Source organism: Takifugu flavidus, chromosome 15, assembly GCF_003711565.1.
Source record: "Takifugu flavidus isolate HTHZ2018 chromosome 15, ASM371156v2, whole genome shotgun sequence".
Taxonomy (NCBI): domain Eukaryota; kingdom Metazoa; phylum Chordata; class Actinopteri; order Tetraodontiformes; family Tetraodontidae; genus Takifugu; species Takifugu flavidus.
This window is the reverse complement of record NC_079534.1, coordinates 8,294,143-8,321,136: the sequence shown is the minus strand read 5'-3', so window position 1 is coordinate 8,321,136 and position 26,994 is coordinate 8,294,143. Positions and strand designations below refer to the sequence as shown.

The 26,994-nt window shown below is 42.9% G+C and overlaps 1 protein-coding gene and 1 long non-coding RNA gene across 3 annotated transcripts; one reads left to right on the top strand and one right to left on the bottom strand.

The window, feature by feature from the left end:
• Positions 1–10,193: 10,193 nt before the first annotated feature.
• LOC130539318 (uncharacterized) lies at positions 10,194–11,873 on the bottom strand. The gene is made up of 2 exons (XR_008954085.1): positions 11,831–11,873; positions 10,194–10,591 (listed from the first exon to the last, which is right to left on the bottom strand). It is a non-coding gene; the product is annotated as an uncharacterized LOC130539318 (long non-coding RNA).
• A 134-nt stretch (positions 11,874–12,007) lies between these two features.
• On the top strand, positions 12,008–26,859 carry paxip1 (PAX interacting (with transcription-activation domain) protein 1). Of its 2 annotated transcripts, none has more exons than XM_057057536.1 (23): positions 12,008–12,365; positions 13,381–13,473; positions 15,082–15,125; positions 15,323–15,386; positions 15,584–15,694; positions 16,022–16,097; positions 16,693–17,199; positions 17,938–18,050; positions 18,180–18,951; positions 19,103–19,197; positions 19,306–19,401; positions 19,571–19,708; positions 20,592–20,713; positions 21,535–21,719; positions 21,857–21,900; positions 22,810–22,877; positions 22,966–23,068; positions 23,172–23,340; positions 23,434–23,534; positions 25,486–25,620; positions 25,768–25,843; positions 25,992–26,055; positions 26,250–26,859. In XM_057057536.1, the coding sequence occupies exons 1-23, from the start codon at positions 12,285–12,287 to the stop codon at positions 26,260–26,262; spliced, it is 3,270 nt and encodes a 1,089-aa protein (XP_056913516.1). In that variant the 5' UTR covers positions 12,008–12,284; the 3' UTR covers positions 26,263–26,859. The 2 variants fall into 2 exon arrangements, with proteins under 2 accessions (XP_056913516.1, XP_056913515.1); XM_057057535.1 differs by having other exon boundaries at positions 12,011–12,365; positions 13,381–13,515.
• The last annotated feature ends 135 nt before the right edge of the window (positions 26,860–26,994 follow it).

The window sequence follows — 26,994 nt, the reverse complement described above, 5'->3', positions numbered from 1 at the left end:
GGGGTGGGGAACCTTTTTCATATCGAGGGCCATTTCAATTTTTATAAAGTCCTCCGAGGGCCATACTATTATGAACACATACCTAGGGATGCAAAAAAAAGACAAAAAAAGTCTATAACCACTGTGTTACTAAGTCTCATGATTGCTGTTTGAATTATTTATTTAGCACCCATGCATATAAAATCACCAAAAAATAGAATAAAATGACAAACAAGTAAAATATGTTTTCATGATCATACAAAACAATTTTAAAAAAAAGAGGTGCAGAGTTGAGGCAAGAGACCCGTAAGGGCCTGTTCGAGGCCTCTACTCACAAAAACTGCAATACAACAAGATAATCAAGAAAATAAATGAAAAGAAAGAACGATAAAGACAATAATAACAACTAGAAAGCACTCGGAGAGCGCAGACCTCCGCCAAGCGCAACAATTCCTGGCATATTGTGATTTCCACCATAAATATTAGTCCCACATATACTTTGACTACATATTTAGATTCCTTGACCATAAAAACATACCGTTAGCCACTGGAATCATAACAATATATGTCTTAGTTCAATAGTTATTCACGAAAAAAAATTCACGCTTTGAAACAATTTTACTTTCTCCGCGCGAGCGCCTCAGCGGCGGCTACGGGGCACGTTCACGAACTCTCCTTCGGCGTGAGATTTCAGCTTCGTGGCTATTAATTCACTCACCACAAAACTTGCACGCGTAATATTCTCTCTGTCGGTACATGGTCGTGTGAACGCTGCTTGTTGAGCCTCCAAACGCCGACGAAGAGCGTTAATTTTATCCAAACTCATCTGTCCTTTCAACTCGTTGAGTTTAGCGTGTTTCGCTACGCATTTTTCGTCCGTGTCAATCAGTCCAGCCCACTACGTACATCACATGCTGTGTTCACTGACCCTGACCTTGACTCGGACATAACATAACCGTCTGTTTTATCTCAGAAAACGGGAAAATATTTCCTCTTGTTACGAAAGAAATTTCAGGATACGAAGGGCAAAAATATGCTACCGCTGCTACTCGCAGCTCGCGGAGTTTAGCGAACGGTCCCACTGTATAAGTGCACATATAAAATATAAAAATCTTATTGCGTTGCGGGCCGGTAGAAATGGTCTCGGAGGCCGTATACGGCCCGGAGGCCGGGGGTTCCCCACCCCTGGCTTAAATGAATCTACTCCTCCTACCCATCTTAATAATCATATTCCTCGTGTTACTGGTCGAGGAGGGGGAGTGGCAGCAATCTATCACTCCAAGTTATTAATTAATCCTAGACCAAAACATGGCTCCAGTTCATTTGAAAGCCTGACTCTTGGCATCACCTATCTGAACTGGAAGGCAGAAAAGCTACTTCTGTTTGTAGTTGTATATCGGCTCCCTGCTGGGCCACATTCAGAGTTCCTGTCTGAGTTCTCTGATTTCTTATCTGACTTGGTCCTTAGAACGGACAAAGTCATTATCATTGGAGACTTTAATATCCATGTAGACGTTGTAAATGACAGCTTTAGAAATGGCTTCATCTCATTACTTGAGTCAGTTGGTCTCCTCCAGCAGATAAACCAACCAACTCATAACTTCAACCACACCCTAGATTTAGTTCTGACTTATGGTGTTGAGGTAGAACATGTGTCAGTGTTCCCTCAGAACCCACTCCTGTCAGACCATTCTTTGATCACTTTCACATTTATGATTAAGGATTCTTCTATCCTCAGAACAAAGTCTTACTATAGCAGATGTCTTTCAGATAATGCTGTAGCTAAGTTTAAGGAAGTGATCCCTGTGCTAATCCCAGGACCACCGTGTGTTTCCCCAGGGGTAAATCATTATAATCTTAGCCCTGCTGAGGTTGACTCTATTGTGGAAGGTGCAGCAACCTCACTGAGAATCACGCTTGATTCTGTTGCCCCCCTGAAAAAGAAAATAGTAAATCAGAGGAGGTGTGCCCCCTGGTATAATTCACATATCAGGACCCTCAAGCAGAAAGTGCAAAGACTGGAAAGGAAGTGGCATTCTTGTAAAATAGACAGCTATCATGTAGCCTGGAAAGACTGTCTATTAGTTTACAAAAAGGCCCTCCATAAGGCTAGAACAGCTTATTTTTCTTCTTTAATTGAGGAAAATAAGAGCAACCCCAGGTTTCTTTTTAGCACTGTGGCCAAATTAACTAAGAGTCACAGTGTTTTAGATCCGCGTATCCCTTCTTCCCTTAGTGGTGAAGACTTCATGAGCTTCTTCACTGATAAAGTTCTAGCTATCAGAGAGAAAGCTAACCAGGCCATCCCAACAACTGGACCATCACCAGATGTGCTGACTGTGGGAACATACAGGTTCTCCAACGAGCCCTTAAACTCCTTCACCCCTATATATTTTTCTAATTCAGAAATCCAAGACCACCACGCGTCTTTTAGATCCCATCCCAACACACCTGTTGAAGGATGTTTTACCATTGATAGGCAGTTCTATCCTGGATCAGATCAGTGGTTCTTTAGTGTCAGGTTATGTACCCCGGTCCTACAAGGTGGCAGTGATTAAGCCGTTGCTTAAAAAACCATCACTGGATCCTGACGTATTAGCAAATTATAGGCCAATATCCAACCTTCCTTTTATCTCTAAAATTCTTGAGAAGGTGGTGGTGACTCAGTTACTGGAGCAAGTTTGAGATGTTTCAGTCTTCACAGCACAGAAACAGCACATCTTAAAGTTACTAATGATCTTCTCATAGCTTCAGATCATGGACTGGTCTCTATGCTGGTTCTGCTGGATCTCAGTGCTGCTTTTGCCTGAATGTCTTCAAATTTCCTCCTCCTTAACTCAGGAAAAACTGAGGTCATGGTGTTTGGTCCTGAACCTTTCAGGGATAGATTAGATCATATGATCACTCTAGATGGTATCTAGTCTCTCTGTGAGGAATCTAGGAGTAACTTTTGATCAAAATCTCTCCTTCAACTCACACATTAAATTAGTCTCTAGAAGTGCCTTTTTTCACCTGAGGAACATCACAAAGATCAGGAAGCTACTGACGTGGCATGATGCTGAAAAGTTAATTCATGCTTTTGTTACTTCCAGGCTGGACTATTGTAATTCTTTATTATCAGGGTGTCCAAACAACTCTTTAAGAAGCCTCCAGTTGATCCAAAATGCTGCAGCCAGAGTTCTGACAGGTATTGACAAAAGAGATCACATAACTCCTGTAATGGCGTCGCTTCATTGGCTGCCCGTTAAATTTAGAATAATTTTTAAAACCCTTCTTTTGACCTACAAGGTCCTCAGAGGCCTAGCTCCATCCTACCTGAAGGAGCTAGTGATACCTTATCAGCCCAATAGACCGCTCCGCTCTCAGAATGCTGGTCTACTTGTGGTTCCCAGAGTTTCTAGGAGTAGAATGGGGGGCCGAGCATTTAGCTACCAGGCCCCCCTGCTATGGAACCAGCTCCCTGTCCAGGTACAGGAGGCTGACTCCATCGCTACTTTCAAGATCAGACTTAAAACCTACCTCTTTGAAAAAGCTTATTGTTGTTAATTCTGTAGTTCCAGTTACTATCATAGATAGAAAAATTATACTTAGGGGGTCGTCTAATCGTTAGGTCACATCTTAGCTATGCTGTTATAGGCCAAGGCTGCCGGGGTCCAGAAACATGATCACCTGACAGGCCTCTGTCACCCCACTGGGTCATGGTTTCCCCTCCTCTCCTTTCCTCATCAAGCAGACTAGTTATGATTCCTGTGTAATTTTTCTGCTTCTCTCCCCCCCCCCCCCCCTATTTATTTACAGGTATCACCGCCTTTGGAGCTGCATGATGACCTCTGGCCCCGCTGACCCATTGTATAGTGTATTTTTGTGTCTTCTTCTTCTTCTCTTCGTGAGAGAGGAGTGCGAGCGGAAGAGAGAGAGAGTGAAAAAAAAAACGGTGTGAAAGCGCTTTTTTTTTTCCTATTCTTTTCTTGTATGTGTGTGAATGCTGGATATATAGTTTGATTTATTGTGGTGATTGTCGAGTTTATATTGTTTTAAGGAGCGTGTGTGAGAGTTTGCGTGGCGGCCGACCGCGGGCGGCCGTCATGGCGGCCAACGCCGGTTGACCGGCTTGAGCAGGAAGCACGGAGTCAAGGTGGGTGCGGGCTCCGTGCTTAGTGTGGAGGAGGTGGCTCTGGCTGTGGGCCAGAAAATTGGCCACAATTCAATTAAATCTGCCGCCCGTATGAATAGGGCGGTAGTGCTGTTCCTAAGTAAGGTGGAACAGGTTAATATGTTAGTGGAGACGGGGATCACGGTGGGTGGACAGTTCGTACGGGTTACTCCGCTAACACAGCCGGCGGCACGGATCACCCTATCCAACGTGCCGCCGTTTATTAGTGATGAGTTCCTGGTACGGGAGCTGTCTCGGCATGGGAAGGTGGTCTCTCCCATCCGAAAAATGTTATCAGGGTGTAAGTCACCGCTGCTGAGACACGTAGTGTCTCACCGCAGGCAGGTACATATGATCCTCAATAATAAGGCGGAGGAGTTCAACTATCGGTTCATCGTCAGGGTAGATGACTTCGATTACACCCTTTTTGCAACCTCCTCCGCTCTCAAATGTTTCAATTGTAGAGAGGAGGGACATCTGGCAAGGGTTTGTCCGGGCCGTGTGGCCCCGGATGCGCCGGCGGCGGAGCCTGCTGCCCCCGCGCCACCGGCCCTTTCCGGCGGCAAGGCGTCGGTGGTGGCTCAGTGCGGAGGAAAGCTCCGCTGCCCCGGACGAAGCGGTCGCGGAGTCGCGGGGGGGGGGGAAGAGGGGACGAGTGTGCGCGAGTGAGTGAGGTGAGTGGAGGGAGCGAGATTGTTGAAATGAATCAAGGGGGAAGGTGGACTTAACTGTGGTGGTGAGTGATTTGAGTGGCGTGATGATTGATGGTGTGTGTGATTTGAATGAACTGGAAAAAAATGGTGAGGTGATGGGTGAAACAGAAAAAATGGGTGAAGCAGGAGAGACTGGGGACACGATCCAAACAGGTAAGCTAGGTGGAGTGAGTCAAGTGATGGGTGATTTTGGGGTGCCAGGGATAGCGGCTGGTGAGTTGGGAGAGGAAGCAGTGAGCACAGGTGAGTTGGGAGAGGAAGCAGTGAGCACAGGGGAGCGAGGTGAGGGAGCAGTGAGCACAGGTGAGGGAGCAGTGAGCACAGGGGAGGGAGCAGTGAGCACAGGTGAGGGAGCAGTGAGCACAGGTGAGGGAGCAGTGAGCACAGGTGGGGGAGCAGTCAGCACAGGTGAGGGAGTAGTGAGCGCAGGTGAGAGCGCTAGTGTGTGTCTGAGTGGTGGCTTGTTCCCGCGAAGCGGCGCAACAAGTGAAAATGTGCGATGAAAGATAAGGGAGATAGTAAAAACGGGCGGCTGGAGGATGCAACCGCTGGCACGGACACCAGCGACTGCGAGTCCATGTCGGACTGCAGTTCGCTATCCGACACAATGCCAGACGGGCATGAAAGCAATTTGTACCCTCCCAGCATGCTAAGTAACTTCCTGAGACAGACCAAGGGCATGAAGGGCCTTAATCTGGAAAAACATTTCCCCGACATGCTCCTCTTCGTCCAGTCGGCGAGTCATTTGATCAAACATAGGGTTACATCAGACCTCACCAACCCTGAAATCTTCAGGCTTAAGAAGCATATGGGCAAAGCGAGGAAACAGCTCAACATATAAAAAAGGCTTGCAATGTTTCCTTGGTTTTTTTTACTGTCTTTGATTTTTAACTTCCCCTCACTATGCAGACTTTCAGAGTGGGAACGTTGAATGTAAACGGCGCCAGGGACGCAAAGAAACGGGCACTAGTGTTCGACACAGCAAAAAGAAAACGAGTTGAGGTCATGTTCCTCCAGGAGACCCACAGCGACCGGAACAATGAAGCAGACTGGGAGAAGGAGTGGGAAGGGCAGGCGTTGCTGAGCCACAACACCTCCCTCAGTGGTGGAGTGGGCCTCCTTTTCTCTAAGAGCTTCGCTCCATCGTCCCTGGAGGTGGAGCATGTGGTGAGGGGACGGTGTTTGATGGTGAAAGCACGCCTCCAAAACCACTCTTTTGTTTTTATTAATATTTATGCTCCCACCAACGGTACAGAGAGGAAGAGCTTTTTAGAAAATGGTTAAAATGGTTGTGGGGACGATTTATTATTTTTTGGTGGGGATTTTAATTGCACCGTCGTTTTTAGACCGGGACCATGCAGAGCCCCATCCAGCCTCACAACATTGTCTGAGACAGCTGGCCTATTCTCATGGCCTGGTGGATGTGTGGAGGAGGATGCACACGGACAGCAGGCAATACACATGGTCCCGCTCGAGTGAGGGTAGAATCTCCTCGGCCAGACTTGAACGATTTTATTGTTTTAGACATCATTTTAGTATTTATAGGGGCTGTAGCATCACGCCAGTCGGTTTTACAGATCACTCGTTGGTTTTAGGCAAAGTCGCCATGAAGAACATTTTACCCAAGAGTGCATACTGGCATTTTAATTCCAGTTTAGCCCAAGATAACAGTTTTAGAGATGTTTTACGGCATTTCTGGTTGAGGTTTCGAGAGAGAAAATCCGATTTTATGTGCCTAAGACAGTGGTGGGACCGTGGAAAAGTGAAGATACAGCTCCTGTGCCAGCAGTATACTCTCAATGCCACGCAAGACACACGCAGGTCGATCAAAGATCTGGAGATGGAGATAGTGGAGCTAGAGGCGATTGGCAGCTCCACAGGAGATCGAGGGTGTATTGAAACCCTCCAATCTAAAAAAATGGCCTTGGCCAGCCTGCTGGACAATCAGGTACAGGGTGCACTGGTCAGGTCCCGGATTCAGGACATCACGGAGATGGATGCTCCCTCTAGCTTCTTTTTTGGGCTGGAGAGAAGGCGCGGGCAGAACCAAATGATCCATTCACTGTTTTCGAGCACAGGGCAGGAACTCGTGGAGCCGGGCCAGATAAGACGGCGAGCAGTGGAGTTCTTTTCCTCCCTCTACGAGACCGAGTACTGCAGCGATGATGGGCTGTTCGACGAGTTCTGCGGGGGCCTCCCTCGGGTCTCTGAGGAGACAAACTCGCTGCTGGACAGGCCGCTGCAGCTCGACGAGCTCCACGCCGCACTGCTCGGGATGAAAGGAAAGAAAGCTCCAGGTGTCGATGGGCTCACGGTAGAGTTCTTTAGAACCTTCTGGGACATTGTGGCCCGCGACATGCTGGAGGTCTTTAACGAAAGCATGGCCGTGGGTTCCCTGCCGTTGTCCTGCCGGAGAGCGGTGGTCACCCTCCTGCCAAAAAAGGGCAACCTGCAGGAGATTAAGAACTGGCGCCCTGTGTCTCTGCTGTGTCTGGATTATAGGATTCTATCCAAGGCCTTGGCCTCCAGGCTCAGGGAAGCTATGGAGCAGGTCATCCACCGGGACCAGACTTACTGTGTGCCCGGCAGGTCCATAGTAGATAATGTCCACCTAATTCGAGATGTTTTGGAAGTCTCCAGATCATTGGACGTTGATACTGGTCTCATTTCGCTAGACCAGGAAAAGGCTTTTGACCGGGTTGAACACCAGTTCCTCTGGAAGGTGATGGAGAGGTTCGGGTTCAGCCCTGGCTTTATAGCGATGATCCGCGTCCTGTACTGTGACACTGCGAGTATGCTGAAGTTTAATGGCAGTCTGCGTGCTCCCTTCAGAGTGCGTAGAGGCGTCCGGCAGGGCTGTGCCCTCTCTGGAATGCTCTACGCTCTCTCCCTCGAACCCCTTCTCTCTAGGGTCCGTGCAAACGTGGATGGCCTGTTTTTACTGTCCTTTTACAGAAAAATTGTTTTATCTGCATACGCAGATGATCTAATAGTAATGGTGCGCAGCCAGAGGGATGTAGCTGTTTTATCTAATTTAACAGTTTTATTCAACCGCCTGTCCGCGGCCAGGGTCAACTGGCAGAAGAGTGAGGCCCTGGCCGTTGGCAGGTGGACAAATGGTCTGCCGGTCCTTCCCCAGGACCTTGCCTGGCGGAGGGACGGCCTAAAGTACCTCGGTGTTTTTATTGGAGATGAAGAAACTGAAAAGAAAAATTGGCTCGACACGTTGGAAAAGGTAGACGGAAAAATTCAAAAATGGAAATGGCTCCTCCCCCGCATGTCGTACAGAGGCAGAACTCTTGTCCTCAATAACCTGGTGGCCTCTGTGCTCTGGCACCGGCTCAGTTGCATGGAGCCACCCTCGGGGCTACTAGCACAACTGCAGACAAGAGTTCTGGCCTTCTTTTGGGACGGCATGCATTGGGTCCAGCAGGGGGTGTTGTACTTGCCCAGAGAGGAATGAGGACAGGGCCTCATCCACCTGGCCAGCAGGACCGCCGCTTTTAGAATACAGTTTGTACAGAGGTTTTTAACAGGGCCGGCGGACCTAATGTGGAGAGATGTGGCCAGATGTGTCTTCAGACGGGTGAGTAACTTGGGGCTGGATGATGCTCTGTTTTTAACTGACTTTAAATTTGCAAAGTTAAATGGGCTACCTCCATTTTATCAAAGTGTTGTTAAGGCATGGGCCCTTTTTAAATTTGAGAAAAGAACCAGCTCTGAATCTCTGTATTGGCTGCTAAGGGAACCCATGGTGCACGGAGCCAGGCTGGATGTCTCGGCCGAAGCCCCGCCGAGGCTGACGGCTGCACTGTGGCGGACCCGGACCCTACTCCTCCAGCACGTAGTGGCCGTGGCAGGGCCAGACCTAACGGGTGGGCAGTGGGTTCCCTGTTAGGCATCCGCTCTACCCAGGCAGCTGAGGGGGTGCTCCGGTTATGGAGGAACAGACTCAGCACGAGAGAGAGACGTATTCTTGAGGACTACGGCCAGGGGACTGAACCCGACAGCGAGGACCCCTTCCCGGAGATCAGGCTGGTTGCCCACCTCGGGAATCTAGACGGTCCTCTCCTCAGACCAGCAAAGGCCTTCTCCCTGGCAGCAATCGAGAAGAAGACCCTATACAACAACTGTGTGAGGGTACTAAACAGGAGAGGACTGTTGAACAGGAGCACCAGCGTGTGGGCGGATCGACTGGGAGGGGATGGTGCCCGCCCCTGCTGGAGGGTGCTCTACAAACCCCCCCTGAAGAAGAGGACCGGGGACCTCCAGTGGAGAATCCTGCACGGAGCCGTCGCCCTGAACGCTCTCCTCTCAAAGATGAACAATGCTGTGTCGGACCGGTGCCCGTTTTGTCCCGGGCAGGAAACTGTTTTCCACACTTACAGTGAGTGTGAGAGACTCACTGTGCTTTTTAAGGTGATGAAAGGTGTTTTTAATGGTTTTAATGAAACTTTTTCATCTAGATAATTTATTTTCGGTGCGGGGTACAGAAAGGCTGCTCGGAACAAGTGGCAGCTCTTAAATTTTATTTGTGGTGAGGCCAAGATGGCTATTTACATATCACGAAAGAATAAAATGGCCAAATCTGGAGACTGGGAGGCCACCTCTGTGTGGCGCTGTAATGTACGGTCTAGGCTGAGGTGGGAGTTTGACTTCTACAAAATGACCTCGACAAATTTCAGGAAATATGGTGCCACGAGAATGTTTTATGCACTGTCATTGACAACCGCTTGTTTTTTGCACAACCCCTTGTGGGATAAATTGTACTTGCTGCTCCTTTAATATTTATGTATTTATTGTTATTCTATGTGTCTCTAGACAGGGGTTTCTGCATCCCTGTGTGATTTGTAAATAAAAATGGTTTTGTAAAAATCCTCCTCCTGCTCAAGGTTTCTTCCTGTTAAAGGGGAGTTTTTCCTTGCCACTGTTGCTTGTCTGGGGTTAGGCCCTGGGTTTCTGGAAAGCGCCTTGAAACAATTTTGATTGTATAAGACGCTATATAAATAAAGATTGATTTGAATAAAGCTGGGTGCTGGTTCGGAGCCGCCGACTCTGCCGCTCCATAGCCCTCTCCCTGATCCTATTATCTATGCGAATGGTCAAATCGATGAGAGAGTTGAGAGAATTGCGCTCATCACGAACCAATAATTCATCCTTTAGCTCCCCGGCCAACCCTTTGAGAAATATGGCCTGCGAAGCTGAATCCCCCCACCCACTCTCCGCTGCTAAAATGCGAAAATTTACGGCGTAATCGGCAGGGGAGGAGTTACCTTGTCGTAGGTCTAGCAGCTGGTTTACAGCCTGCCTTCCCTTTACCGGGTGATCAAAAACCAGTTTCAACTCTATGAATCTGGGGTAGTCGTTTATTAGCTCCTGATGAGTGGAAATAGCTGCGGACCAGGCGGCGGCCTGTTCGTTGAGCAAACTCATAACGAAGGCTATTTTAGCTTGAGTACCTGCCTGGTATGGGGATATAGTGCTCCCGTGGCTGTGGAGCTGGGTTGATCGGTGGGCCGTCGGCTAGAGGCGACTCGGCGGTGTTTGGGGCATGGGGAAGTCGTTCGTCCAGAGCCGCCAGCTGTCCGTTGAGTTGGGAGACGCCGGCCGTGATTCGCTGCATGTGCTCCGATAGTTGGCGCAGGGCGCCGCCGACTCCACCTGGTTCACTCGCGCCGCTTGCTCGACCCTGAAGTGTCTGCTTCAAAAGGTCCGATTCTGCTGGGTCCATGTTGGCCGGATTGTTCTGTTACGGAACGGTTTGGGAGGCCAGGACCCAGACGCAGAGTGCAAACAAAAGGTTCTTTATTGGCACAATATCCAAGAAGATCAAACAAAGTAACAAATCTCAGGAAAAGTATCAACTGAAAGAGTGAACGAAAAATCACCATTCAAAATGGGAAAAAAAAACAACTGAAAAAGGTGACCAGGCACACGAAAAAACTCACAAAACTAGAGAACAATGAGGCGAAGGACGGGCGATCTCGGGGAGCTGGAGCTAGATGCGCGAACAAAAGCAACAATCCGGCACCGGCAGCAAAGAGGGGTGAGCTTAAGTAAGCGCTGATTAGGACGTAACCAGCTGCAGGTGCGCTGGAGGCTCAGCGCTCTTCGGAGATCGGCCTGCCCCGGGATGCCGTCCAGAAACCGAACCACGACAGAATTTAGAGGTCATTAATGACTGGGCGATTATTATTGAAAAAAATGGGTATAAAAGGTCAAGGTTATTGACATATAATGTTTTCTTGCACCAACTAACTTCATTTTTTTTCATATATGTGTAGTCCTAGGTCTTCCCCTATGTCTCCTGCTTGGCAGTTCCATCCCCAGGATCCCCAGGTGTTGGCATACCTGATCTCTTGCCAAGAAGTTCTGGAGGTATAGGTCATCAGTCTGAATGGGCCAGGGCTGCCTTATGTAAACAACTGTATTCATAACCTTTGTGGAAAGAATGTCTAGATGGAGCCTGAGTGTCCATTTTGGTGGCTACTTTGCTGCTTTTTGTAAATATATATATATATATATATATTCTGTATGTATTCTGTTGTCTTCTTCAGGCTGAAATCTCCAACTGTCACTGGTCAGGATAAGAGCTGAGCCGAAAAGCAAAGCTGTCCCACAATATTATGTTATGAGGACCAAAAGAGAATTGTCAGTTCTCAGATTTTCATACTTTCAACAGAGCTTAGAAGTCATAAAAAATTATTATTATTATTTTTTTAAAGAATATGGGCTTTGGCTGACAAACAAGGGCACTTCTAGTCCAAACACGGTGAACGGCGCGTTGACATAGAAAACTACCTTGGATACAATGACCTGGATGATTGAGAATCTACACAGATATACAGTATACAATATTACAACATACAAAGATGAAATAGAATTACATTTGTAGAAAGTACCCTAAAAACAAAATGACAAACAAACAAGAAAGGAAGAAAAATAGTGCTCGAGATTATTACACAACATTTAGGCTATACTGTACCAGATTGTTCACATCGTTGGATCACTTTCGTGACGTAAATCGACTCACGCCCTACGTCATCTCTTTGAGACACTACAATCGTTGGTTCACAGTCATCGCTGTCGATTACAGGGGGATTCGTTTTAATTTCCATAGTATTTATTCACTGTCTTGTTGGACATACTCCAATTGTTTATTCAATAGAATTTTAATATAATGTAAAATAAAAAACATCATGTAAATAGTATAAAATTTCACCTATTGAAAATGCAATCAAAAGTAAAAAAAGAAAAGAAAACAACCCCTCGTCGTTTCATAATGTACTAGTCCGAAGCGCGCTCAGCGGTTTCGCGCTCGAGTCTCCATGGTTTGGTGTACCCTGCAAATCACTTTCTGTAACATAGCTACTCGTATTATTCCTGTAGCGTTTGACTGTTTCTAATTAAACAATCATCATCAACCTTAATGGACAGTCATGTCTGAAAAGGACAATGAAGTTCCGGTAGAACTTTTCAAAGATGTAAAATTCTACGTGGTTGGGGATATTGACCATAAGGTAAGATACCAGACTTTAGCTTCTTCTAGCTAAGTTGGCATGCTAACTCGCTAGGATCATTCAATGTAATGAAATGTTGGGAAAGCAACCCGACTAGCTGGGCTAACACGAAGACTGGAATGAAAAGACTGTACTTGTTCTTATTGCTTTTCTTGATATGTAGTGTAGTTCTTACACTGCACTTATGTTGAATGCATGACCATGTTTTGTGCACAACGATTTAATGTTATTAAGTCATGCACTTTATATGGTCACCCTTAAGCGGTAGCTAAGACTCGTAGTTACTCAGGTTAGCCATTAGCGTATATACTCCTTCCTGACACGATGTTTATTTGGTGTTTATGGAACTAACAACTCTCGATAAAAACGCAGCCCTTAGACGTCAATGTTCGAACTTGCTTTCGGCTAAGAATTGATTGTTTCAGTTTATCTAGCACCGGTCTGTGATTGATCTAGCACGAATGGGACCGTGACATTTTAGATGTGTCACCGCTATTTAATTCACTGGTATCAGAATCTAACGATATATAGATGTTCGTGATGTGGTGTGGCCAAACAACATTTAGAAACAACAAAAACAGTGCAGGTTGTGTGCAGTACGAGCTTATCAGATTTATTTAGAAAGTCAAGACAGTTTTCTGGTTAAAGTAGATTCAAATAAAAGTACAACAGACACATTTTTCATTCCCGTGTCTTAAAAATGACTTGGACTTATAATTATTATTTTGTTATCACTTTCTTTCCCATCTTTTTGCCTTTTACCACTGCCTCTCTCATTTAGTTTTTGTCTCTGATAAGTTTCCAAGGTAATTATATTGTTAAGCTAAAAAATTGTCTAAATTGGCAGAAAAGTAAGTCCTTCTGACAGGAAAAATACAGAAAGTGCTTGGACTAATTGTAACACTACAAGAACTGCCAAAATTCCCTTAATTTACCATCTCCAGAATAAATATAAATAAATGGATTATTTCAATCTGATTAAAGATGACAAAAACACATAAAATTGATTTTTCAGGTGGTGAATCTGCTGAAAGCAGGGAAAGGGAAAGAAGTTTCCTACAATGCCCTGGCTACTCACATTATTGCAGAGGATGGAGACAACCCAGAGGTGGGAGAGTCCAGAGAGGTTTTTGACTTGCCTGTTGTCAAGGTCTGTAAGGCATGCTTTGTCTAACTTTGTTAAATTTTATTTTTTATTTACTGTTAATGGTTATGATTGAATTGTATCATGATATTATTATAATATTGATATTTAAAGAGTATCAGCGAAAACAACAAATAATCTGTAAGAATATCATTCAAATCATTTAGGGTATTCAATGTAGAGGAGGTAAAAGACAGTACATATGCTTCACTATTTAACCTATGATATATTTAACCTGTATTTAATCAGTAATTTGATGTATACATGTCCTAATTTCTTGTTTTTCCAACTCACAACATTATAACAGTATTTTTTTTCCATTTGGCTTAATTCATTATTATGTTTTTAGTTCTTTAATTTTATGACAATGAATGTGCTTAGTCATAACAGTGCAAGCTGTAAGGACATTGTTTTACATTTAGTGTTTGTGAAAATGTCACAGATGAGCTCTTATATCTTGAGTCACTGTGTGAAAAACATTCAGCAGTTAACCTGCTGTTTTTTAATGGCACCCATTTGAACCACAATAGTTCTCTTCCACCGATAATCCTCTTGATTTGGTGGTGGTCTGGACCGGTTTTGCTGCATGTCCACTCTGTCCAGTTGCGTCTTCAGGTGCAGCCTTGACAAGGGAATTTACAAAGGAATTTGAAGGGTAAAAAATGAGCCACGAAAGACGTTATTTAAAATATTTCCTCCATCAAGAGGCGTAGAAGGCTACACATTGGTTTTAATTCAGATTTGTCTGCCTAATATGTGTTATTCCTTGTAATATGTAATTCAATTTTATCCCACTAAAATAGTGAAATTGTAGATCATTTATTGTGTGTCAGGTTTATTTTTCTTACAAATATATTTAGAACGTACGGGTCCCCCAAAAATGCAAGGTATTGATTTTGAACAATTTCTGAATGTTTTAGTTTCTCTGCACACCTGACTTCCTGTCCAGCACACGCTGCACTGTTCCAGATTGGTGAAGCATGTTCCGCAATCTAGCAAAAACAGAAGCCGTGCACATTTTTTCAAAGGGCTCCAAAATAGCAGAGCTGGGCTGGAGTCGGATTGGAACAGAGCTGCAGCTGGTGTCCCCACGCACATTTATTTTAATAGAAACATATTAGCTTTGCTGGCGTTTCAGAGTGGAGCTGGAATGCAACTGCATCCAGTGTATTTTAGGGGTTAGCATGTATCTGAAGGTCTGGTATTTTTTTTCTGGTATCATTGTAAATTATTACATTTTCTAAGTAGAAACTCTATTATGCTTACATGCATTTATTCAAGAGCATTTTCTCATATATTGTTGTCACTAAATGTCAATGCACATTATCCAAACTGAAGCAACTAGTGGAGTTGTCCATAACTGTAGAAGCTGTATGTTGTTGAACAAACTTTCCAAATTGTCCAGTATCGGGCCTGTTGATTCTCAAAGTATCTACCTCATCTCATACAGCTGTGGGCACAGCAAGCTAATATTTCAATAGCGCAAAGCAAAATATTCAGTCAGTGGATTGTGAAAAGGCTTTAACAGTTAATAGCTCATTAACAATAACTTGTTGTCCTTATATTTTCTAGCCATCGTGGGTGATTCTGTCAGTCAGATGTGGAGTCCTCTTACCGTATCCTTTAACAATACTGTCCAAAACATGATAATCCGATGTAATAAAACTGCAATATTTGAACAAGAACAATAGTTATTTTAGAGAAACAATAAGGTTTTGAATTACAAAATGTACAATTATTAATTAACTAATATTAAAGACTTAGTAAAGACTTTCTTAGTATCTAAATATTTCTTTAACCATGTGCACTCTAGAGTGACTGGATTTTCCCCAGAATCTGGACAGATATTCTTTGGGGTGACAGTTTGTCTTCCCAGGGTAAGTGTGTTTTTTTGTCCTAGTGTACCTCAGTTATCTAGAGAATTAACATGTCAATGCATAATTGATTATACATCTACAGGCCGATGTGACTGACTTGTATTAAGCATAGTGCCTGTTGAGAATGTCAGCATTTCGATCTCCATAAATTAGATATTGGATTATTATTTCTCATTTTTCAATTTGTGCATAAACAGCTTCCAGAGGATCTTAATGCTTTATGGGCCTATGTTACCTTTTATGGAGGGGAATGCCAGCTTAATCTCAACAAGAAGGTGACCCACTTAGTAGTGAAGGAACCAAAGGGGGTAAGTGCTTGACATCCAAGTCTCCCTCAGTTAGTCACTATTTGGTTATTTTCAAATACTTATTTTTGGAAACCAGAACTTTTACGGTATTTGTGTAACATAACTTGAGACTGAATGTACAGAAATCTAGAGATCCTTTATAAGCCATTGTGTAAAACACTGATTATTTATATTGGTCTACGTGGCTACAATTGTAAGAAATTAAGCATCGGGATGCAATAAAAATAAAATAATGTGGAATTTCAATGTCAGATATCCAGATTAATTTTTTTACACAGTGGTTTAAAGTTTGTACCTCATTTTGCTTTAAATGCTTTTTCCTTTCAGGCCAAGTTTGAGTGCGCTTTGAGACACCCAGGCATTAAGATTGTCACTCCAGACTGGATAACGGATTCTGTTAAGGGTATTTTTTTCTGCTCCAAAGATACAGCTGATGTTTCTTTACAAACCATAATTTGTGACTGAAGATAATTTATGGTACTCAAAGGTTTCAGAATTTTATCAAAAAAATAAATTTAAAACAGCATTTAAAATCCTTTCTTTGTGTAATAATGGTTATCAGAGGTCAGAATACCATCTTTGAATCTGAGTTGTCAATTAAAACTTTATATAATGAGTTATGTTATTCCAACCTAAACATATTTAGACACAATTCCACAGTTGTGATGTTTACATCTTTATTTTGTATAATATTATATTACATGAATGTTACTACTCGAACTGGTCATAAAAGTCTTAAATTTAATTTGATTGAGATTTCAAAGAATAAAATAAAGTTGAATAATTATAGAAGTATAAAATAACCTTTTTTAAAAGCTAAACGTCCATTCAATCATCCATTTGTCTATGCAGCATTTAAACCACAAAATAAATGACAGCTTTTGCATACATGCTTTGAAATCCTCTATATTTCTTTTTTTCCTCTTATATATATAACCAAATACAAAGGGGAAGAACAGATTGAAGGGTTGTTAACAACTGTTGTTCACATTTTGCAGACAAAAGCAGGAAGGATGAGGTGCACTATCACCCCAGACTCACATATGTGGAGCCTGAGGAAGAGGAAGAGGCAAGTGAAGCTGAGTTCTATGACCAACAGTCTCGTTCGGATGGTAGTTACAGCCCCCAGAGGTCACGACTATCAAGTGGAGCATCATCTGGCGAGGAATCAAGCCCCAGGAGACGACCAGGACCCAAAAAATTGAGATCCCTTTCTCCATCATCTCCCCGCAAGCCTGAACATGAGCGCATGTTTGATGACTCTGATGACGACTCCTCCACAGAGAAGGAGGGCACCAATCTCAACTGGACACTAGCTGAAGTCCCTGCAACTGCTCCCTCTTTGCCAAGTGGCACAGCCAAACGGCAGAGTGGACCGCCTGGAAGTAAAGTCTCGGTGTCGGGCAGTGTGCTCATCAACCTGTGTGCTACTGTGCCTCCTGTACCTGGAGGTGGATCAGCCATTCCGCCTTCTTCAGCTGGCATCAGTCACACCACACAGGAAGGTAAATATTCCTGAAGATTGCAGGGCAACAAAAATATGTTGTAAGCTGTCAAACTCCTCCTTGAATGTGATATTAATGTTCTTTAAGCATGATGCATAACCACAAAAGCCTAATAACATGATTCACCGTTGCCCATGTATAACACAACAGTTCCCTGATACGAAAAACCAAAGAAACAACAGTGTGAAGTCCAGATCTGTGAGCAAACTCAAGAAAAAAGTGCCACAGTTGCTTTTTTCTGTGGCATTTCTGAGTTCTGTTTTTTTTTTAATATATACAGTACATATATTGCATAGAATTGCAGCCATTCTGCCGAATGTTCCCGTAGAGTTGAACCCTTTAGTCAGTTTGTAACTTTGTACTTTTGTCAGCTGTGCTTTCTTCCAAAATACTGAATTTCTCTTGCATACCAACAATGCTGTACTTTTACAGCCCCTAGTTGTCATTAAGCCCCATGATGCACCAGCTGTGCGAGTTGGGCCTTGAGATCCATGACTACAAGTGTAAAATGAACAGATCAAAGGAAATGATGGTGAACAATCATGTCATTAATACCACCCATTTGTTGGACTGTTTTATTAGTAAGCACACTGCTATAAATACACAAAAATCTGGGGAGAAAAACCTATTTGTTCAGAATTAAATCTTCAAAAAATGAGCAAGTTTGCCATCTTGTGAATATTTTATGGTGTCATTGTGTGTACGTGACTTGAGTTTATACCCCTTTCTTCTTTCTAGGAGTTTCAGTTCCTGAGGGCATTTCTGGGTGGAGCCTGACTAATCGAACCCTTCGTAACATTACAAACAACTCAGACATGCAGCCTGTTAATCGACCCGTTAACTCAGGACATGTAAGACATTTGACTTCTCTCTTCAACTCCATGGCAATGTTAATGCTATTTCTTCTGTAATGTATGTAGTAAGCAGCATTTTGAAATATTAATGAGGGAAATGCAAAAAAAATGTTTTCCTTGTTGCAGATAATCCAGAATATGACAGCAAATCAGGCAAAACCAACTGAACATCTGAACAGTCAGAGCAATACTCACGCCCAAAATAGTATCAATCCTCTTCTATTCCATCAGTCCAAAATGGCTGGACAGCCTGCCATAGGAGAGCAACAACAGCCATACCAGGGTACCCAGCAACACCAACAGTTACCACAGCAACCACAACATCCAATAATGCACCTCCAACAACAGCACCCCATGATCCAGCTTCATCACCAACAGCAACAGTCACAGGTGTCACCGCAAGGGTTCCCGCAGTTGACACAACAGCAGCAGCAACAGCAGTTTTTGCAGCAGCAGCAGCAGCAGCAGCAGCAGCAACAACAGCAGCAGCATATGCACCAACAGCAGATATTTTCCCATCAGCAGCAGAATGCCTTTCCTCATCAGCAGCTGAGGCCCCAGCAACTCCTCCGGCCAGGTCTGCAGCAGTTGCAGCAGCAACAGGTGCTTCAGCAACAGCTCCAACAGTTCCAACAGCAGCAAAGGATGCAAATGTTACAGCAGCAGCAGCAACAACAACAGCAGCAACAAAATCAACAACTGCATCAACAGCAGCAACATTTCCTGCAGCAGCAGCACATGCACCAGCAGCACCTGCAGAGTCAGCAGCAGCAGCAGCAAGTTCAGCAGCATCAGAACCAGCAGGTCCTGCAGCATCAACAGCAAACAGCAGTGCAGCCTCACCTCCAGCAGACACCTCACATCACTCAACTTTTTGGACATGAGCCTGGACAAGAAAGTACATACATCTTTGTGAATTCTTACAGCATAATTGGCAAGATGATTAGAAGAAATCCGGAAGATTTGTTTAGACATTTTTTTTTCTAGAAGGAAATTTGAAATTGGTACAAACACACCACTCAAATCTATATTGACATTCTTTTTTACAGTTCCAGCTGATGGCTTCCTTCTGGGTTGTGTGTTTGCTATTGCAGACTACCCAGAACAGATGGCTGACAAGCAGCTCTTGGCCACATGGAAAAGGGTAAGTTGCAATGCCTTTCCCTCTTGCATGTGCACGCACCCCTAAATTCATAAACAATAGCCCAAAGATTCCAAATTTTATTTTTTTTTTCTTCTATTTTCTCCTCAGGTCATCCAAGCATGTGGAGGTTCTGTGGACTCCACCCTAACAGGCCGTAGCACGCATCTGCTGTGTGAGAGTCAAGTCAGCAACATGTATGTACAGGTAAGCATATATGATGTATAAACAGATGTGGACTCTGCTGTTATAAGTATACTAAGTGTGATGTCATTACTACCTTCTACACAATGATAGAATAATAATACAGAAAACATGAAAATCAAAATGGGAAATGCTCTTTATCACTCTAGCTGCTTGGCATGTTGTCTTTAAGGCTCTCAGAGAGGGGAAGAGATGTGTAACAGCTCATTGGCTCAACACTGTACTAAAGAGGAAGAAGATGGTTCCTCCTCATAGGACATTACATCTGCCCTTTGCATTTCCTCCTGGAGCCAAGCCTTGTTCTCAGCATGTAGGTCTAACATTCATCTTTTGAATTGTGTTTACATTTACACATTTGTTGATATTCTGTTATGTTAGTATTAATTTCAGACATGTATGAACAATTTCAAATCCAAAAGGAAAAAAGAAAGTCAACTATAAATGTTGTAATATGATGACTACGGTATAGAACTACAAGTACTGTAAATTAAAATTTCACAGGCATTACAAAAAGATTACTGATTTCCCTTAAAAATTTCACGTCATCAAATCTACTGTAGTAAAATTACTGCTACACTGTAACCTAAGAAATTTACTGTAGACTTCACATAGTGTTTAATTTTAAAGAATTCTTCGATGCTGCCTTAAATGTAAAACACATCTATATAATTGCGCCATCCAGCTGACTTAATTTGACATGGCTCTCTCTGTCGATACTAAACAGATAATTTGGCGTCTGTTGTTTTCACTGTTCTTAATGAAAGTGATGTTCATGATGCACCTTTTTCACCTCAGGTTTGTTACACAGAACAAAGCCTACATTCGTCCATATACACAGTATACCGGTATATGTTTTCTGCGGGAGCGATATATTTGATTTCTGTATCATAATGGGGTGGAAAGTAAAGGAATTTCATTTTTATAATTGACTTCAAAATTGGATTTCCTCAAATACTGAATTAAATTCCCCATAACAGGGAACACACACCAATGTGTTGATTTGTTCAATCTGTCACCTAGTGATGGCTGGGATATTAAACCCACGGCCTTGAATAGGAATGAGCAGCGGTTAATGGAATATATCAAACATCTTTTCTCGACGTATTCGAGAATAATTATTTAACTGTGAAATAATCGAATCCAAAACTTCAAATATAAAGAAGAGTGTCTGAATTATTCTTTTCTCTTTTCAGATTATATCGGTGACAGGTTTTGTGGACGCTGACAGGGATGACCTAAAGTTGATGGCCTACCTGACTGGTGCCAGATACACTGGATATCTGTGTCGCAGCAACACTGTCCTGATCTGTAAAGAGTAAGGGCAAAAGGATCAGAAAAAATCCACTCTTAGATCTGGACTGCCAAACCCTTTTTAATTTTCCAGAACAGGATAAACAGGGTTACTCTGTTATTGTGATATGAGGACAGTTTGTGTTATTGGTGTTAAAATAACAAAGTGAAGAACCCCTGTTTCCAGTATCATTTCCAGGAACTTTTGGTACAAATACACTTATAAGAGCCTGGACTTTGTTGTCCCTCCAATTTTTTTTTTGCTCCATTTTCCAAATGAACATTTTAAAGAATTTGGTTGTAAGTGTGTTCCAATAGTCATTCCTGAACATTCAGCCCCAAGTTGGAGCCTGGGGCAGGTTTTTAATCCTTGGATATTTTTTGTGAAAGTGTGCTAAGATTTTTCAAAATCTCTGGTAAATAATAAAAATTCATGTGGTTGAAAAGGAGCTTAGGTCTCAGGTGTCCTTTAATATAAAGTTTTAGAATTATAAAGATTATAGCAGCAGAAAATAGCCTACATATATACTGTATATACACAGTGTACTTAAAAAGGGTTGGGTTGTTGATTAGTATCTCTTTTAAATTAATTTGTTCTTTGTTGTCAAAGTGAGGCTGTCAAATGCTTACAAATTTTACAGGTATTAGTTAACCACACGTTGCTGATTTTATTTTTTAGGTGATAATTGCTAATACTAACACACTGTATAGTAACAAAACAGTTTAAACAATGGAATTATTTTACAACATGAATAGACACATTTTCACCTCTAGCTCTAAGTCTTTACTACTAAACCATATTGGCTTGTGTGGAATAAGGATTTTGTTTTGTATCTTCTCTTTTAGACCTGTTGGGCTTAAATATGAAAAGGCAAAAGAGTGGAAGATCCCATGTGTAAATGCCCAGTGGCTATGTGATGTATTGCTGGGCAACTTTGAAGCACTGAGACAGATACAGCACAGCAGATACTCCATATACACACACTCTGAATCCCTCATGCCGAACCCACAGCTGGTCCAGAATCTGATGGGTATGTATAGCATCATATGCCTTACTTAATCACTTGACTGGTTCATACATGGAAAATGTATAGTTAAACATGGTCACACAAGACAATCTTTTGTGTAGATATGAATACATGACCAAATGTATGTTTGATCCCTGTAGCTGCCTGGAAGATGCCAGTCAAAGTAACTCCTGAAGCTATTAATGTAAGTTTGTTATAACTTGCCCTCACACTTCATCAGTTTACCAAAGAACAATTGTGATGTCATTTGGATTACCGTTAAAACAAGAATGATGTATTTTGTTAGGCAAAATGGAACTGAAACAATTCACTACAGTAGAGTCCATATACTCTGGTATACTCATAACTCTTAAGGAAATGTACCACCTTACCTGTAGTTTTACTGAGGAAAAATCCCCTCTAATAAAGTTCTGGATTTAAAGGTTGTGGTAAATCTTCTAATCTTTCATGCTCTTTCAATGACAAATCAGATTTATTTTCTATACAGTGATCCCTCGCTATATCGCGTTTCATCTTTCACGGCTTCGCTGCTTCACGGATTTTTTTTGCGAGTTCATTGCAGTTCTCAAATATAATCGAAGGTGGCATATCCGTTTCTAAAAATCTTCTTGCTCAGAAAAAGAAAGAGCGCCAACAACTACCCATAACAATGTTCTTCTCTCGGAGAAAGACTCCTGCGCCTTCAGTAGAAACAGACGCTACAGCGGAGCGGAGTCAGGACGAAGAGGCACAGCTGGGACTGTGAAATATGCCAGTGACAATGTTTCCAACCTTGTATTACTAGATTAAAATTATTGTTTTAAACAAATTTTGGGCTTTAAAACAGGTTTTGATTTTTGGTTTCATTCTATAGTTCAGTATTGCATTGTAAAATAATAAAAAAAAATAAAGATGACTACTTCACGGATTTCACTTTTTGCGTGTTATTTTTGGAACGCAACTCCCGCGATAAACGAGGGATCACTGTATTTTGTTTTATCCTAATATCAACATCAAATGGATATTTCATTACCTAAACTGTGTCCTATTCTTGGCTGTCACTTGGGATTTTCATTAAGCGTACCAAATTTCGCTTTCTTTTTCTACTGTTAAGAGTTTCCAGCTACTACAGAAGCAAAAGATGTCAGACTCAAACAGCCAGCCTGCCAACAAGAAGCCCAGGTCAGTATAGCAAAGTTCTGACTGCAAGAACACTGGTAAATCAGTTATTCAAGTTCTCATGTAACACTGCTGTTGGTCAAATGGGCAGACTGGATGAGACCCACTCTCCTACCCAGAAGCTCCCTCCAGAGTCCACCCCTCAAGTGATGTTCACAGGTTTTGAGCCCATACAGGTGCAGCAGTACACAAAGGTAATTTTTGATTCTATTTCTACTAAAACTGATATGTGCAGGTGCCTGACTTCTCCATGGTTACAGCTTCATGTTTGATGGTGTGTATGTTCCTCTATCACAGTGGATTCATGCTTTGGGAGGTGAAATAGCAGAAAGCACTCAGAAAATCACTCACTTGGTAGCCACTAAGGTGACTCGTACTGTCAAGTTCCTCACTGCCATGTCTGTGGTCAAACACATTGTCAAACCAGAGTGGCTGGAGGAAAGCTGGAGGACCCAGAGGTTTGTAGGTATGTACCTGTTTGAGATGTTCAAAATTTGAAGTCACGGGGGAAAGTCACGATGACCAACAGCCTATAAATACTGAATTAAATCTGTTACAGATGAGCAAAGCCACGCACTGCGGGACGCAGAGGCAGAGGAGATGTTTGGCTTCAGTCTGGAAGAATCACTGAAGAGAGCAAACAGTGAACCACTATTCAAAGTAATATATCAAGTTTTACACATCAACTCGATCATAACAGTCTTTCTTAAGTGATAGCGGTTAGATTAACTGCAGAGTATAAGTCCCTGTTCATACTGTGTTGTGCTGTGTCCCACCTGTGTTTGTTTGTGTATGTTAAGATTAAGATTCACTTTATTCATCCCTGTAGGGAAATTGAATTGTAACAGCAGCCTAGACATGAAGGAATATAACTAGTATATGTAGACACAAATAGCAGCAGATATATTTACAAAGCATAGAAATAGAATAAAAATAAGATAAGAAATAAGATTAGAACGTAGGCATAGAGATAAAAACAAGATTAAATTATAAACATATTTACATAGGTATAAAATAATATAGAAATAAGATTAGAACATAAACATTAAACAATGTAATTGAATGGGTTGGAGGGCACATGAGCTGATGCATAAATCCAATCAAGAGAGCACAGCTCTGACAGAAAAGGATGAATTATAGAGTCTAATGGCAGACGGCAGGAATGACTTCCTGTACCGTTCCTTAGAGCTGCGAGGCTGCAGGAGTCTGTTGCTGAAGCTGCTTCTCAGTTTGTTCACTGTGGAGGGGGTGGGAGGGATTGTCCATGATTGTCCACACTTTTGACACCATCCTGTCCCTCACCACCTCATCCAAGTTTGCAAGTTTATAGCCAACAACAGACCCTGCCTTTTTAATGAGTTTTTTGAGACTATTGGCATCCTTTGCTTTAATGCCTGCTCCAAAGCACGCCACAGCAAAGAAGGTGGTACTAGCCATGACAGACTGATAAAACATGTGGAGCATCCTGCTGCAAACACTGAAGGACCTGAGTCTCCTGAGGAAGTGTTTGAGGACCACTCAATTTATTGTCCAGCTGAACACCCAGGAACTTGTAAGATGGGACTATATCCACATCTTTCCCACTAATGCAGACTGGGGAGGGTGGGGATTTACTTTTACTGAAATCCACCACCATCTCCTTTGTCTTGGTCACATTGAGCTGCAGGTGGTTCCCCCTGCACCTCCTGACAAAACTCTCCACAAGGTCCCTGTATTCATCCTCTTGTCCATTCTCTCATCCGAGTACTTCTGGAGGTGACATGACTCAGAGTGGTACTGAAAGTCAGCTGCATAGGTGGTGAACAGAAAGGGGACAGCACAGTTCCTTGAGGAGCCCCTCTGTTGATCAGGGGGTCAGACACACAGCTCTGCAATCTCAAACTGGTTGACCTGCCCAGGTAGTCCTCAATCCAAGAAACAAAGGGAGCATCCATCTGCATGTTCTCCAACTTAGCTCTCAGCAGTCTTGGCTGGGTGGTGTTGAAGGCAGAAGAGAAGTCAAAGAACATGACCTGCACTGTGATGTTTAATCTGTCCAAGGAGGAGTAAGCCCTCTGTAGCAAGTATATCTCTGCGTCATCAACCCCCACCTTGGGCTGATTTGCAAACTGCAGAGGATCTTGGAAAGGGCTCACCAGAGATCTGAGGTGTGACAGCACCAGCCGATCCATGACCTACACAACATGGGAGGTCAGTGCTATTGGCCTGTAATCACTCGGTGCCACAGGATGGGTCTTCTTCGGCACCGGGACCAGGCAGGATGTTTTACAAAGCACTGGGATCCTCTGAAGATGAAGGCTCTAGTTCACATGTGTCAAACTCAGTCCTCGAGGGCCACGATCCTGCCGGGTTTTCTGTCCTACCAGGCTGAAAATGCATTCAGTGGGATAGAAAACCCGTCAGGATCGTGGCCCTGAGGACTGAGTTTGACATGCCTGCGAGTCTAGTTGAACAGGTGCTGCAGTATTCCACACAGCTGCCTGGAGCAGTTCTTCAGCACTCGTGGGCTGATGCCGTCCGGTCTGGCAGCCTTTCTCTGGTTGAGCCTCTCCAGCTCTCTCCTCACCTGGCTAGAAGTGATGAATGTGTGGTGTGTGTGCGTGTGTTACAGGGGAAGTACTTCTACCTCACCCCTGGGGTCTGCCCTAGTCTCAGCACCTTGAAGTCTATCCTGGAGAGTGCTGGAGGAAAGCTGTTGGCCAAACAACCCTCCTACAGAAAGATCATTGAACACAAACAAAACAAGGTTAAACACTTCACTCTGTAGTTTAAAAGTACAGTATGTCCATTTAAATTTGACTTTTAATGAGCTATAGATTATAAGTATGAATATTCCAGTAAACTGAATAATGGCCTCTGATTATGAAGTTGTAAATGTGTGATTTTATTACAGAACCTCCCAGAAATCATTTTAATTTCCTGTGATAATGACCTTCACCTCTGCAGAGAATACTTCTTGAAGAACATCGGTAAGCTAGACATAAACATTTTCTTTATTTCCAGTTTATATTTTGCACAGCCGTTGTTGAGCTCAAATCAATCAAACAAGCACTTTTATTGTATAAATATGAGTTTAAATATGCAGTTTTAATTGTGTACTGTTTTTTTATTGTCCAGATGTTCACAATGCAGAATTCATCCTGACGGGAGTTCTTACTCAGAAACTCAACTATGACTCATATCCTTTACAGTCACACTCCCTGTTTCTTTAGATGCTTTCTTTAATCTGTGCACAAGAATGTGAGTTGACATTTAGGTCTGCGGAGCTTCTACTGGTTGCATGTTTCTGCGTGCTATAATACATTAAATATTGTTTCTAATGCTTCTATCATACTTGCTGCCAGCTGTAGTCTATGTCCTTGACTGCCACACATACAAATTCACTTGACAGAAGCAGCAATGTCATCGGGAAGAAGATGAGGAACCAATAACGCTGCCTGTGTACAGAACTGCCATATTAATTTCTCCCTTTTAATTTTGGGCATATACCTCTAGTCATTTTATAGTTTTATTACCTGTTTGAGAATAGTTATTTTTGTGAAATTGGCATTTAAATTTTGGAGGATCTTGACCTTACTGTACAAAATGCAGTGTGTAAAGGTACAAAGGTTGTACACTCTTGTTTTGAATAAAAGTTTTTTTTTTGAAGGTCTTTAGTTGCTGCTGTTGAAACCCCCAAAGCTCACGTCACACAGCAGAACCTCTTCCCCTCAGTCTCCTAACTCACAGCTATTTTTAAGGGCTGTAATGTGTATGAACATGGCAGACTAAGCAGTGTGCCATAGGAAAAACAGATTTTTAAAAAATGATACTCGAACGATAACGATCTAGAGTAACTGGCCTTTTTTTCTTATGGGGATGACTGAATAGTAATAGTTTTTATGGTTATTTTAGTTAATCTGAATTGATCCTCTGGAAGACTTCAGATGCATTAAAGCCTTTGTTTTTGGAGATTGGGGATTTTGACGTTCCCTGTCAGTTTGAATGTTTGTCATTGGTGTTGTCTGTAATGCAGCACAGGTGTCACTGCTCATTACATCAAATTATGGAAGCAACTCAAAGAGAAAAATACATCTGATTTCACACATGCACAATTTGAGCATTAAATTAACACAATTAG